The sequence below is a fragment of the Phascolarctos cinereus genome, unplaced genomic scaffold (genome assembly GCF_003287225.1).
Source record: "Phascolarctos cinereus isolate Bilbo 61053 unplaced genomic scaffold, phaCin_HiC Scaffold_5;HRSCAF=322, whole genome shotgun sequence".
Lineage (NCBI taxonomy): Eukaryota > Metazoa > Chordata > Mammalia > Diprotodontia > Phascolarctidae > Phascolarctos > Phascolarctos cinereus.
The window spans coordinates 44,197,173-44,212,710 of NW_027555958.1; the positions used below are offsets into that span (position 1 = coordinate 44,197,173).

At 47.6% G+C, this 15,538-nt stretch overlaps 1 protein-coding gene across 1 annotated transcript; it reads right to left on the reverse strand.

Annotated features, from left to right (window-relative positions):
* Nucleotides 1–7,558: 7,558 nt before the first annotated feature.
* ECM1 (extracellular matrix protein 1) lies at nt 7,559–14,916 on the reverse strand. Its single transcript, XM_021004510.2, is given in 14 exon segments — nt 7,559–7,884; nt 8,527–8,614; nt 8,836–9,056; nt 9,652–9,945; nt 9,947–10,033; nt 10,311–10,460; nt 10,462–10,637; nt 10,849–10,893; nt 11,201–11,257; nt 11,472–11,549; nt 12,097–12,168; nt 12,359–12,454; nt 12,555–12,617; nt 14,740–14,916. Coding segments are annotated over 14 exon segments (1,749 nt in total). The 5' UTR covers nt 14,831–14,916; the 3' UTR covers nt 7,559–7,653.
* Between the last annotated feature and the right edge of the window lie 622 nt (nt 14,917–15,538).

Genomic DNA, 15,538 nt, shown 5'->3' on the forward strand with positions numbered 1-15,538 from the left:
CTTCTCTAGAACCGTCCTGCCTTTTCCTGCTATTTCTGGTCACTATCTGTGCCATTCTTTTTGCCCACAGGCCTCTACTTCCTTTCCCAGAACAGAGCAGCTTCCTTTTCAATCAAAATATAACAAACACCCTTTTGGGATTCAATGCCTGCAGGCCTAATCAGACTCAATTCTTTTCTTCACCAACAGCTCAATTCATTCAGTGGGGGCTGATCAGTTTTTCCAGTTTGATGATCCAGGAATCTTCTATTATTTGAGGCTATAAGAGCTCAATCCTCCTCTCTCTCTTACCTCCTTCCCCACATCCCATTCCCCTCAGACAACTGCCGTGATTTTCCTCTCATTCTAAAGCCATCTCCAGACTCTAGCTCTGCAGGAGAAGACAGTGGTCTCATCCTCTGTTATAATCTTTGTGTCTTCTCCCATATAATCTGCAAAAATCTTGAAATAGTATAGTCACGCCTTTCAGTTATTTAATTTCATTTACTTGTTTGAGAAATAGAGAGCCTATTTTGTGTATAGTCAGTGTGCAGGATGAGATGACCCAATTCCCACTCTTCAAGAGTTTGCATTTTAGTTGGTCTGAGTGAGAAGATAGATGGAGTGATAAAACCACAAAGAGGTGGAGAAAGAATATGTTAAATGTAGTTGTTAGGAAAGGTATGTCATGTGGAAGAGGGATTAAATTTGTTTTGCTTGGCCCTGGAGTACAGAACTCAATATAAAGAAAAAGCTTCCTAACAATTAGGGCAGTACAAAAATGGATGGGCTGCTTGATAGACAATGAGTTCCTTGACATCAGAGGTCTTCAAGTAGAGCGTGGATAATAATTTGTGTTAAGTATGTTAAGGAGAGCATTGATGATTTGAGTAAGGGTTGGGTTAAAGAGCACTGAATATGTATTCAGAAGACCTTGGCTTGAATACCAGCTGTTCCAATTACTACCTATGTGACCTTTAAAAAATTTTTTTCCAATTAACAAGCATTTATTTTTATTCTCTCCCACTTATCCTTCCCTTCCCCACTGAGAAAAAATGAAAAACAAAATTCTTTTAACAGTCAATAAACATTTATTATGTGCTTACTATGTGTCAGGCACTGTGCTGAGCACTAGGGATTCAAAGAAAGACAAAAGACAGTCCCTGATCACAGTCTAATGGGAGAGACAACACAGAAACAACTATGTACAAAGCTGGTTGATTGGTTGTAGCCCTTCATTCTGGCAGTGGACCAAAATGGCATCACTATGTTGGCGTCAAGGTACGGTGTGTCCAACTGTGGCTGATCAGACCAATACAAGCGTGGATGGCTCTACCACAAGCTGGGCACAAATAGTACACACGAATATTTGGAGTGGAGATGTCTCTAAATTTGTGCATCTCACGTTTCTTTTGAGCTACTGCAATTCTGTTTTGCTCATAGAGCACAGAGCCTTCTTTGATGTGGGCATGCTATGCTGGGCAGTCCTTTGCCAGTGTCTACCATGTCATGAAATTGATTCCAAAGTTCTTTAGAGAGACCTTGAGAGTGTCCTTGTATCTCTTCTTCTCACCACCATGTGACTGCCTGCTTGCCTGAGCTCTCCATAAAATAGTCTTTTAGGCAAACATACATTTGGCATTCGAACACTGTGGCCAGGCAATTGGAATTGTGCTCTCTGTAGTAGAGTTTGAATGCTTGGCAGTTTAGTGGGAGAAAGAACCTTAGTGCCTGGTACCTTATCTTGCCAGGTGATCTTCAGAATCCTCCTAAGACAATTCAAATGGAAGTGATTCAGTTTCCTGGCATAGTGCTGGTATAGTGCCCAGGTTTCACAGGCATACAACAATGAGGTCAGCACAAGGCCTCTGTAGACCTTCGGTTTGGTAGGTGATCTAATACCTCTTCTCTCCCACACTTTCCTTCAGAGCCTCCCAAACACTGAGTTAGCTCTGGCAATGTGTGTGTCAACCTTATCGTCTATGTGTATATCCCTGGAAAGTATATTGCCAAGGTAAGTGAACTTATGTAAACCATTCAAAATTTCTCCATTTGCTATAACCAATGGTTCCATGTATGGATGGTATGGTGCAGGCTGGTGGAGAACCTCTGTTTCCTTGGTATTGATTATTAGGCCATAATTAGCACAAGCAGCAGAGAATTGATCCATACTTTGTTGCATTTCAGTCAAAGAGGCTGCATTGAGTGCACAATCATCTGCAAACAAAAAAAATCATACATCAATTCTTCCTCCACTTTAGTCTTGGTTTGTAGCCTTTTCAAGTCAAATAATTTACCGTGAGTGCGGTAGCCGACTTTGATGCCGTGTTTGTCTTTGTTGAAGGTGTGCATACATTGCTGAAAATTTGTTAAAAAGCAAAAAAGCTATAGACAGGGTAAACAGGAAATCATCAGTTGAGGAAAGGTACTAGAATTAAGAGGGGATTCAGACAGGCTTACTGTATAAGGTAGGATTTCGGTGGGACTAGCTGAGACAAGGAACCTGGAAGCTTACAGGGGACAAAGGGAGGGAGTAAAGTATAAGAAGACTGGAAAAATGTGTGTGTGTGTGGTGTGTGTGTGTGTGTGTGTGTGTGTGTGTGTGTGTAAGTGTTATGAAAGGGCATAGTTAGGCTAAACAAATTCCCACATTGGTCATGTCCAAAAATGTGTCAGAAGGTGGGGAGTATCCTTCATTATCAGTCCTCTGAAGAGCGGTTAGTCATTGAATTGATCTGAGTTCTTAAGTCTTTCAAAGTCGTTTGTTGGAGTACAAAGTGTTCTTTTGGTTCTGCTCACTTCACTCTACATTAGTTCATACAAGTCTTCCCAGGCTCCTCTGAAACCATCCCCTTCATCATTTCTCATGGCATAACAATATTCCTTCACATTTATATACCATACTTTGTTCAGTCAATCCCTGATTGACAAGCAGCCCTTTAGTTTCTAGTTCTTTGTCACTACAAAAAAGAGCAGCTACAAATATTGTTTTGTACGTGTAGATCCTTTTCCTTTTAGTACTCTTTGAGAATATGAGCCTAGTAGTGGTATTGCTAGGTCAAAGAGTATGCACAGATTAGTACTTTTGGGGGACATAGTTCCAGATTGCTTTCCAGAATGGTTGGACCAATTCAAAGAATAGGTTATTTAATATATCTGGGCCTTGACTTCTTCATCTGTAAAATGAGTGCGTTGGAATGAAATGATCTTCTAAGGTCTAAAACCCTATGATCCTTTTTTTTTCTTTTGAAATTTTTTTATTAATTTAATTTATCAACAATCACTTCTATAAGCTTTTGATTTTTAAATTTTTCTCCCCCTCCCTCCACACTTCCCTCCCCAAGACAGTGTGCAACCTAATATAGGCTGTACATATACATTCCTGTTAAACATATTTTCACATTCGTGATGTTGTAAGGAAGAATTAGAACCAATAGGAGGAACCACCGGAAAGAGGAAACAAAACAAAACAGAAGGAAAAAAAAGAGCAAATAGTCTGCTTCCATCTGCATTCCAACTCCATAGTCCTTTCTCTGGATGTGGATAGCATTTTCCTTCATGAGACTTTTGGAGATCTTTGCATTGCTGAGAAGGGCTAAGTCTATCAACGTTAGTCATTGAACAATGTGGCTGTTACTGTGCACAACGTTCTCCTGATTCTGCTCACTTCACTCAGCATCGGTCCATACAAGTCTTTCCAGGTAAAACCCTATGATCTTAATGACTTCTAAGGTCCCTTTTCAAATCTGTAGCCCTATGATTTCAATCAGCTATAACTAAGTCTGTTTCACAGCACTTTACCTTTCTTATCTCATTCGATCTTTATGTAAGGGAGAACACAATCACAACTACACAGAGTTAAGCCTCGGTCATCCTATGTGGTGCAAACACCTCTCTAAGCCAAGAAGGAACTGACACTGCTAAGTAAGCAAATTAGCAAAACTCTGGACAAATGTTGGCATTCCCAAGGTGGAAGAGTTGGAGACACTGCAAACCAGGAACTGCCTGTGAAAGAGATGCCTTCAAGGTTAGGGGAGAGAATCTCTTTCTTTTTTCCTGAAAGGGGAGCTACTAGTCCAGGATGAAAAACTGCATCCAGCAGACAGCCTCAAGACAAGCACTTCAGAGAGACAAAGAGAGAGAGAGATAGTCATCTGTGGAAGAAAGCAGCCAGTGTGGGATTACAAAGGGGAAAAGGATGTCCTGGCCCTGCAGCATCAGAAGTTAGAAGTTGCCTGTGTGCCTCTGTGGGTCTAAGTTTGAGCTCACTCTTCCCATGGATACTGTATAAACTTGTGAGAGAGTGTGCCCCAAATTTATGGAAGAAATGTTTTTTGTGATTACTGTTTTTCCTATGCTAAGAGTGAATTATATCTACTGGCTGATTGCTAATGGGACACACATTGATGGGGGCTACTGTCAGTCAACTAGCATTTATAAAGCAATAGTGTTAGTAAAGCAGACTCACAGGGTTATTACTCCTTGATCTAAACTTGCATTCATATGCAACAGCCCCTAGAAGGTGGCTGCTACTTTGGTTCAAGGGGTAAAACTACAGGTCTGCATAACATTCTTGCTCACAAACTCCCATCACTGTGCTCCCTAATAACAACCAAACGGCAGACTCAATGAACTCTTAGTAAAGGCATTTACTCAAATTTACTCAAGGTCATTAATCATGAAACTTCCCCACCATTAACTGAGGATACACACTCTCTCACAAATACATACAATGTCCATGGGAAGAGCAGGCTCAAACTTTGCATACAATGGTAGTGAAATATACATGTAGAATGTACTTGTAGCAAAGACAATTCACAATTACTGGTACCCTAGGCCTAGAATTCCATTCTCTCTTTGTAGAGTCCTTTAAAAGCATTCCCCCTACTCTCCAGTATTGCTCAGCTGGATGAACCCAAGAACCACAGCTATTACTTATCCCATTTTACAGATGAGGAAACAGATGTTTCATGTTCAGACAGCTATAGTGACAGGTTAGATTCAAAACTGGGTGTCTCCTGACTCTAAGTCCAACACTTTTCCTGCTACACTATTCCCCCTTTTCTCATACGAATAATTTAAAAAACAAAAACCATAAATGCTATGGGAGCTTATAATAGTTGAAGTACCACTTCAGACTGGGATGATTCCTTTAGGAGGTAGAATCAGAGTTGGGTCTTAAAGATGAGTAGAACTCCAATAGAAGATCTAGAACATAAAGGTAGAGGTGGAAAAATGAAAGGTGCTGTTGCCATTTGGTGAACAGATCAAGGATTCAGATAGATGGTGCAATGGATAGAGCTCTCGACTTGGAGTCAGGAAGACTTGAGTTCAAATCCAGCCTCAGACACTTACTAGTTGTGTGACCACCGGCAAGTCACTTAATCCTGTTTGCCTCAGTTTCCTTATCTGTCAAATGAGCTGGAGAAGGAAATGGCAAACCACTCCAGTATCTTTGCCAAGAAAATCCTAAATGGGGTCCCAAACTTAAATGATTGAACAACAAGGTATAGATCTCTGTGGTTGGAATGGAATGTCAGTCAGTCAATACAAATTTATTAAGAACTTACTATGTGCCAGAAACTGTTTTAAGAGTTGGAGATACAAATATGGGAAAAGAGACCGTCCCTGCTGTTAAAGAGCTTACAATCTAATAGAATGTCAACATGGGGCAGTATTGAGAAATCAACTTGGAAAGGTAGGTTGTGAAGCCTAGTTTAGACTATCCTGTGTAGGCGGCAATGTTAAAAGACTGAAGGGTTTTAAAGAGCATTTTAATTGCGTTTGCTTTGCTCTTCCGGGCACCAACCATATCTTCGTGAGCGGCCTCGCTACAAAAACTCGCGCATAGACATATTTCTTTGCTAGCCATTAGAGGGAAAACCAAATGACAGAGTGGAAGATGGACTCAGCCTCCCCAGTTTATACAAGCGGCACTGCCTCTCACATGGCGACCTTCTGTTGTCAGCAACACAGAGGCGGTGAGGACGAGGCTTTTTTTCCAAGCGCATGGAAGCTGGCACACCTCCCCAACAAGGCAGCGAGCAGCCCGAACCGGCCGCGTCAAGCCCAGCTCACAAGCCCGCTCCGCCGCTTCCAAACTGCAGAAAGCCGCGCAGCCGCAGTCTAACCCGCAGAAAGAGAGCCAGACCAGGCGGCCGGGCCCACGGCCAGAGCCCCTCAGCTAGCCAGGGCAGCGGGGCTCCCCTGCCCCTAGAACACCCGCTTCCTGATTGGTTCTCTTCGAGAAAGACGGGCTCTTTCGGCCAACCACGGAACAGCCGGGCAGCGTGCGTCTATTCTTGCACGCCTGTGGTTTTCCCAAAGAGTGTGGGCAGTGGGGCGCGGTTAGGAATCTGTGAACACTTAAGGGCGAACCGCAAGTTGTGCTGAATTCATGCCACTCCCTCGCCCTGGCCCTGGCCCTGGCGCCCCCACCCTTGTCTGAGGCAGAACCATTCATGAGCAAACCTGAGCACCCACCAGGCCACTTCCACCTCCAAAGCCTGTGCTCTATGTCCCAGGGAAGTCCGCCCTACCCCAGAGTCCCCTCGTCCCCCATCGCATCCGCCTCCAATGCTTTTAAAGGACTCTATCCCAGGAGCCTCTCCAGCTTCTTTGGACTTGGGGCCCTGGGTACCCACAGTAGGGAGGAGCGAGGACCTTAGGAACCAGAAGCCCTCCCTGACCTGCAGCCTCTCCAGAGGAGGGAAAAATGTCCAAGATCTTAACCCCCTCCCCATTCTTCTTGAGACTGGGGCAGTGGATAGAACTCTGGGCCTAGATAGAGTCAAATAAGACTTTAGTTCAAATCCAGCCTAAGTCACTTACTAGCAGTATGACCATGGGCAAGTCACTTAACTTTATTCTGCTTCAGGGTTCTCAGCAGTAAAATGGGGTTAATAATAACACCAACCTCTCAGGGTTGTTAAGATCAAATGAGGTAATTTTGCAAACCCCTTAGCACATTTATTATTGTTCAAATGTGTCTGACCCTGTGACCTCATTTGGGGTTTTCTTGGCAGATACTGAAGTAGTTTGCCATTTCCTTCTCCAGCTCATTTGACAGATGAGGAAACTGAGGCAAACAGGGTTTAAGTGACTTGCCTGTGGTCACACAACTAGCATCTGCCTCAAGCACATAGTAGGTGCTTAATAAAGCCTTCCTTCCCTCCATCTGTCCCTCTGTCCCTCCCTCCCTCCCTTCCTTCTTTCCTCAACTCCCTTCAAGGCAAGTCATGGATTTGGAGTCAGGGAACAAGCTGGGTCAACTTCACTAATAAATCACTTCTCTCTAAGCTTCAGTTTGGAAGTTGGCCTAGGTATCTAAGGTCCCTTTCAGCTCTAAATCCCTATGTCTACAAATGAAGAATAGCGCTGAAGTGTTTGGAAAAGTTAAAAGCACCAGATAGAGATAAAATGGGATTATCTAGCATCCTTCTAGGACTCTCTCACACATAGAGTTTATACTCCTTTCTCTATAGTCAGGAAAAGAGGAGAGCGGCTTGTCTCAGGAGGAAACAGGGACAGAGGGCCATGCAATGTGGGACGGGGACGAGATGTACCAAGAGGGACCAAATCCAAGACCAGTGTGTTTATTAGAAAGACAGTTTGTAGAGGAGGCGGGGTTTCCTCCCCCCTTTGGGTCTTCGCTAAAGTTTAGCCAGGTGTGGTTCATTCTCCTTTGTGCTCTGGGGTGGGGCTGGCAGGAGGTAATTCAGTGGTCCCTGGCCCTGGCTGGTCCTTGGGTTTCTGGGCCACTCCAGCCACCAAAGCCACATTCCTTAGGTAGTGGGCATTGAAGCAGCTGGTTTGTCCATACCCAGGGGTCTCATCACAACAGAGATTAGTATCCCTCCATGAGTCACGTCGGGAGCCACAAAGATCTTTGATGAAGGCTGATTTCTATGACAGTGGTTGCAGAGAAAGGTGTGGGGTTCAGATCATTGGAAAGCAAAGACACCTTGGTGCCAATAGTTAAAGAAGATACATTTAGCCATGGAAGGATGTCAAAAATGCAGCTTTCCTAGAATTGTTCCTAAATGACTTTTTTTTGAGGGGGGGCTCTATCCATTGTGCCACCCAACTGCCCCTGAATTGTTCCTGTTTTTTCCCCCACCCCCCAGATCCTTGTCTCTCTTTTCTCCATCTTCTCCCAGCTGCCCTTTCTCACCCCAGACCCTCTTCCTCTTCCATTGGAACTCTTCCTAGGGCCTTTTTCGTGAGAAGCAAAGCCCCTTTACTCCAAAGCTGGAGTCCAGATGACAGACAGATGTGCAAATCTGGAAATGCTAGAAGGGGGCCTGGGAGTTGGAGATAGGAGAATGGGGCCCAGCTTGAGGCCCAGAAGAGGCATGAGAAGAACGGTGGTAGGGAGAATGGAGTTGAAACTTCTGGAGCTGAGAAAATAAATTCTTCCTCTTCTCCCTTTCCCCTAAAAAGGCCTCATTGCTTCCATTTGTATATTCAAGGTACTGAAGAAGAGAACAACACATGTGTCTGGCCTCCCCAGCATCCCCTCTGTCTCTCTCCCGCCCCTAGACTTACCTCCTCCTCTGCACAGAACCCTTGTTCTGGGAGTGGCAGCTTGCAGCATCGGGCCGTCATGTTCCGGATAAGCCCAGGAATCTGTTTACTGAATGGGGGAGAAAATGGCGTGCCTTGTAGCAACTTTGTCTTTTTTTCCATAGAAAATTCTCAGCTCAAATGGTAACGCATGGGGCCAAACACGGACTCATGCCATCCTGCTTCACTTTCTTCATGGGATCATAGGTATTTGGGGAAAATTAGATGCCTGTGAACAAGGCTTTGCACCCATTTCTCTGTGAGTACTGTGGAAAGGGAGGGCAGACTTACTGCTTGGTGAGAACCTTTTGGTGTCCACAGAGCTGGTTCATGGTATTGGGAGTAATCCGGCTGAGGTCAATGGTCAGGATGTCCCGATCATAGTTGGGGTAGGGAGCATGGCGAGCGAAGCAGGCATCCCGGGCAGAGAGGGGTGAACGGTGGCAACACATGTGGTGATGTGTCTTAATCGCCATTTCCTCGTTACAGTAACTGTCCAGAACATCCTCCCACTGTGGGAGAAGGTAGAGAGAGGTCAGGGGTGGGGTGGCGGGGATAGGGAAAGAGATAGGAACAACCCTACCTCAGACTCTCAGCTCGGTATGTCACTGGAAGCTGTGAGGTTTGGAAGGTTAGCCTCATCTGAGGAAGGGATGGACCTAGGGCTTGTGAAGCCTACATGGGTGCGGGCAGAGAGGAGGAAGGTTGGAACTGTTCGTGGGGTATTGTCAGATAACTGTGGAAGGAGATAAGATGGGTCAATGAATGGATGGATGGATGGGGTAGGTTAGAATTGGTGGAACATATCGGGGTCCCAGGTGGATGAGGGCCAGAAATATTTGGGACCAGATGTTGGAGATGTTTGCAGGTTGGAGACAGATGAATGTATGTAGGAGATGGACGGATGGGCAGGATCAGAGGTCGGAGGTGGATGGACTGATGAACAACAGGACCACAGGTTGGAAGCAGGCTGCTGGGACGGGATCAGGCCGGAGGTAGATGGACTGATGGGCAGGATCAGAGGTCAGAGGTAGATGGACTGATGGACAGACAGGATCAGAGGCCGGTCAGATGGTGGGACCACAGATCGGAGGGGCCTTCACTTACTGCCTGCCGGGCACAGGTGTGATTGTCTCCTTGGTGGCAGCAGTGCCTGAATTTCCCCTCCAACTGCATCAGTGCCTGGAGCTGCTGCTGGATGTAGTCCATTCCTGGGAGTCCTCGGGGAATAGATCGGAATCGCCATAGACGGCAGATGTTCCTAACATTGCCCCGTGTGGGGACTCCCGGGGGGAAGGACAACTCCAGGCCAGAGGAAGGCCTGGGCGTGTGAGTGGGGCAGGGCCCGGGGACAGGCTGGTAGTCTGGCAGAGAGGCATGCTCTTGGAAGCAGGAGAGGCGGGGCCTCTCCCTGAAGCGAACAGCATGAGTAGGGTCTGGTCTTGACTGAGAACTCAGACTCACAGAACCGAAACAGGGCATCTGCCCACTAGAGCAAAAAGAGTTGGTCATTCCAGGACTTTGATGCCCACATCCCCTTCTCCTTTCAGATTCAGACAGACAAATATCCAGAAAATAAACAGATCCTACTCTATCTACCTCCTCACTTGGGAGGCTCAGAGCAGAGATATTGAGAAAGAGAACCGAGGAGGTCCATCACTTCCCATCTCAAGCTTCCTGACTAGGTGCTAAATTTAGTTTGGAGCGGTCTCTCTTCCCTCCCAACGTGGCCCATGAGAATGTAGTCTTACTCTGACAATACTCACCACACCCGTCGCACAACCCAATTGGTCTGTTTTGTGGCGGCGGCAGCAATCAGTATATCCAGTCTCCAGAAAGTTGAGGGCATGACCCTGACGGCTGAGGTGGGAGTAGCCAGTCTGAGGCAGGTTCCAAGGGCCATATACCACATGTTTTGCGTTCAGGGAAGCAGATCCGGTTTATGTTGTCTGGGGAAGGGCGCCCAGGGGGGAAGCCATCTAGTTGATGACTCCAGCCCTGGCTGTGGGGATCTTGCTGGCAGCGATGGGGCTTGTTGGGATGTGAGGACTCTGGCCCAGGATGTTCATTGATCATCTGGGGAGTTGGCATTTCTGGATCAAGAAAAGGTACGGTAAGACAGGGAATGGGAGAAAGAGGAACAAGGCTACACTTTGAGGAGATGGGGGTTGGGAGAAAGGAAGGGGAGAAGGTGGGAGCTCAGGGAGAGGGTCCATTTAGTGGAGGCAGGTTATTGGAGGGAGAGACTGGAATAGCACAGAGGAGAAAGAGGCAGAGACCGAGGGATTCATTTTTAGGTCTTACCTTCTCTCTGGGCATTGGGGTGCCCTTCAGGATGAGAGGGATCGACTGGGAGAGAGAGAAAAGTGGTCAGAGATGGGGACCCCTGATTCGTAAAGCCCCAGGGACCAACTCTTCTCCTTGGACTGAAACAGGAGACTAAACAGGAAGAGGAATTTGATGAGGCAGCTAGCTTAGTGTTGTGGAAGGGAGTCAAGAGATCTGGGGTTTAGACTGGTTCCACCACTGACGAGCTGGGTCACTCTACGCATGTTACCACCATCTCTGGTCCTCAGATTCCTCCCTCATCTTTGAAATGATAAGGGTAGACTAGACGAGCTCTGATTCCTTCCAGGTCAAAAATGGTATGACTTACTTTCTTTCTGCTCTTGTTGGGAAAATCCATGATCCCTTGGAGGGTGGAAAGGAGATTCTATTGTGGTGGGGAGAAAATGGAGTAAGTGTGACTAACATCCCAAGGTTTGGACAGAGTCATCTCCAGAGGAGAGGATGTGTTCGTCCCCTTCCTTGTGGGGGACAGTAAGAAGGGGTGATCATCAGACCCGGGAAGGGAATTTCTTTGGGGTCAGAAAGATCCATTGATGAGGTGGTAGAGGCAGGGAAGTAGACAGAATGAAAGGAGTTACCTTCTTCCTGCCCCATAGGTAAATGTTGAGAGGGCTGCACCTCCTCTTGAAGAGGTATGGCTTCGTTAGGAATGGGCACTATTAGGAGAGGAAGAAGAGAAAGACTAGACAGGGCCCTAGATTCAGAGGAGAAGGGGGTTCACACGGAAAGTTTCTGCCATTCTCCACTCCCATGAGAGCGAAGCTAGATGATACAAGACTGGGGCTGCACTGATTGGAGGGGATGGGAAATCTTCCAAAGGGTCAGACAGTTCAGGCAATGCAAGATGGCACCTAATGACAGTTGGGATATGGCTGCTATCCTGGGGAAGGGGAGTAAGAGTTGATTGGCTTGACCCTACAGGGGTAATTTCAGCTCCAAGTGAGGGACAACATTTTTAACAGCTAGAGTTGTTTAAACTCTAATAATTTAGGATGCTGTAGTGAATTCACCCTCATTGGAGGTCTTCAAGTGGAAATGATTTGCCTGCTTTTGGAGGGCAGGAGGTGGATTACTAGGCAATCTTTGAGATTTCTTCTAGTTCTTGGATTCTAGTACTCTTTGGGACTCTTTGTGCCTGGAAGAGAATTGGAGACCCTGCCATCTTGGGAGGCAGGAAGGGGGACAGATTAGAGTGTCACTCACCTTTCTTCTCCAGAGGGATTCTCTGAGGGCTCTGTGCCTGCTGCAGAGGAAAGTCTTCAAAGAGGTCATACACTGTGGGGAAAGGAGACAGGAAGGGACTGGGGGGAGCTGGAAGGCTCTAGAGGGAGAGAGATTTCCCTCCCTGTTTTTAGGTATCTGTCCTTCTACCCAACTTCCACCCAGACCTGGAAGAAGGGAAGATAGAGCCAGACCTGAAAAGAGATTTGGCATATATGCTGAAAGGGAGAGAGCTGGGACGTACCTGCTTTCTGTCCCTCAAAGATATGCTGGGGTGGAATGGGGTCTTTAAGGATGGGTTTTTGAAGCCTGGAAGGGGCAGGGGGTGCTGCATAGCCAACTAGGAGGAAATGGTTCAATCAGCTGTGGTTTCTAGGACCCTTCATCCCCCCACTCCCCCACCCACCCATCTTCCCCCACACCTCCAAAACCCTCCTTACCTTCTTCTTGACTAAAAAAGACATGTTCTGGAATCACCTCTTTCTGTTCAAAAGGCTTGGGTCCTGAGGGGAAAACCAAGTAGAACACTGGTCGAGAGGGTCTGATATGTTCCCAGTTCTTCCCCAGCTCTTTTGCCAGTGAGTGTCTCTTGTTTTCTAACTATGAGAGGAAAACAGTGTTCGGGCAAGAGGGAAGGGCATTTACCTCACTGCCTTGCCTAAACCTGAGATGAAGAGATAGGGAGGCTGGGAAGGAGAGAGCTGGGACCAGGATTCAATTCAAGTCAACTCAACTCACTGTTTTACTTGACTGTGAATTCCATAAGGACAAGGGACCACATCTTATTCACCTTTGTAGCCCCAAAGGTGGACTGAATTTATTGAAAGCTACCGACACCATGCATGGACAAACCCTGAAATTGACGAAGGGACTTCCTCCATGTTACCTTTGCCCTATTACTTGTCTCCTTCCCCTTCCATGTGTTTTATTGAGATTGTCATCTGACTGGGTGCCAGTGAGTGACCCCTCCATCCTGGCTTAAAGCCTCACCCCAGCCTGGCCCGAAGGGAATGTGGCCAAGAGGTCGGGAGGGGCTGCTGAGTAATGAGGCTTTTTGGTGGTGGATGGAAGAGGCCTGAGCCTTCCTTTGGGTCTGGATCCCTGCCACTGGCTTTCCCTCAGGCCCCCTGGGTTTTCCTAGGGCATCTTGTTCCTCCCTGCCCATGCCCATAGGAGTGTCTGCCATATTTTCAGTGAAAGATGCTCTGGCTGACTTCAGCTCCCATCCCACTGGGAGCAGTGGTGCGGGGGCTCCCCGGGCGCCCCCTCCTGTCCCAAGACCTCGTTTCTTCTTTCTCTTTCATAATTCCTCAGGCTCTTCTGTGGTCCGTCCCTGATACATTCAGCCCCACCTACCCAGTCGGTCTCCACTAAGTAACCATCTGGTGACTTGGATTAGTGCCCCCCCCCTCCACTTTTTCCCCTTATTCAGGAAATGAGAAAACACAGAAGGCGCCTGGGGGAAGAGACAATGACCTAAGGGAGGATGAGGAGAGATATTTTGAGGAGTTTCTTTATCCCCAGCATCAGAGCTAGCTGAAGCATATGCATGTGAGATAATACACCTATCCAGTAAGATAATAAATATAAAGCACTTTGCAAACTTCAAACCCTCTATGTGTTAGCTTTTATTATTACCTAACTTTCTTAATAAATGAAAAACTGAGACCCAAAAAACTTCCCAAGGTCTCACAGGTAGGAAGTTTCATGGCTGGGATTCGAACCCAGGACCTCTGACTTTACATTCAACTCGCTTCCTGCTGTAACATGCCACCTGACCCCTTTTGGTGGCTCTCTCTCCCCTAACTCCTCTCCTCTGGCAGGGATGTTGAGGGCGTCGATGGGAGCGAAGAAACCGGTTCTGAGCAGCCCCTCCCCTCTCTGTCTCAAGGATGCCCGTGTGAGCAGGTGGTAGGGCTCAGTGCTGGCCTCATCTTGGGCTCCTCGGGGAAGGAAGCAGCCTTAATCCTTCTTCCCCCCTTTCCACCAGCCCCACTTCACTCATTGGTCGAGGAGGATGTTTGGACACATTGCTGCCAGTCTCCCTGCCCCAACCCCTTCTTCCTGTAGCACCTTAGACGTGGTCTCTTCTGTCTCCAGCCCTTCCCCAGAGAGGAAAAGGCGCAAGCCCTCGGGCAGGTGGGACGGGAGGGAAGCCACCTCTAGCCATCTATCAATTGCCAAACTAATCCCTTGGTACTGAAGCACAGAACTTTGGAGCTTCTAACAGAACGTTTCAGGTTTACAGAGCACTTTCCTCATAAAACTTCCAAAATTTGTGCGAGCAAAAATGTTAATATTCCCATTTTACAAATGAGCAAACTGAGGCTCTGAATGGCTCATCCAGGGTCACAAAGTTATTGCTGGAGCAGAGTTCGAACCTAGACCTCAATATGAGAAGACTCATATTGAAGTGTGCTTGCCACCATACGACATTGGGTGCCCAAGGACTGTGCTAGGTGGTGGAGAGGGGGATCCTGGACAGCTTCTACTGGCTTCAGTTGAGGCCCCAAGGAACTGGAACTCCATCCCCACCTCATCCCAGTCTTCATCCCCCTCTCTCACTTGGGGCCCCTTCCTCTTCTAGCCCCCTTCCCCAGTCCTGACTCCAGCTCCCAGACTCACCTCCCTGGGAGGCTGAAGCCCCCAAAGCCAAAACCGTGAAGACCAAGGCTGCTGTGGACAGGCACCCCATCGTGGGGCTGGTGCTGGGCATCAGTGCCCAGATGTTCCTGTGCTCTCAGGAGTTCTCAGGGATCAAGGCCTGCTTCTGTGGTTCCAGTTACTGCTGTTGTGATTTCTATGTGGTTCCGCCTGCTTTTATAGGTCCAGGCCTGGGAGCTACCGCCCTCCCCCAGGGCTTCCTGATGTGACTCACTCTAATCCCTGGCAACTTCCACCCCCCTCCCCCAGCCAAGGCAGAGGTCACAAAGATGCCTGTTCAGAGTAGGTGACTGCTAACTAGCAGAATTCCAGGGGCCCCCTGGAGTTAGCTCTTTGGGAGCCCCCTTCTCTGACCTGATGGGAAGCTGTGGCTGGATGTCCTTGGGCACAGCTGTTTGGTTAAGCCCAGTGAGGGGAGTCAGGAGGTTGGGGCTGAGGAATAGAGCCGGACACTCCGTGCTGGGGGTGAGTTAATTCACTTGGTATTTTCATGGCAGGGAGAGAATCTTAAGATTTGGAACTCCCTCTCCCTTCTTGGGCCTCGGCTCCTCTGTCACCTCTTCTTACCCCTGATGTGGGAGTTCTGGGCCCCAGGGGCTAAGTTAGGTAGCAGGACACATTTCTGTGGCCCATCCTGCATACACTGCTGCCTTCATTCATGAGAAGCTGGGGATCCCGTCTTACCCTCCAGAGCCAATAGGAGAGAGGAGCCTTTCCCCATTTCTTTTACCCCAGGGTCTGGCTAGGACCAAGACAGACA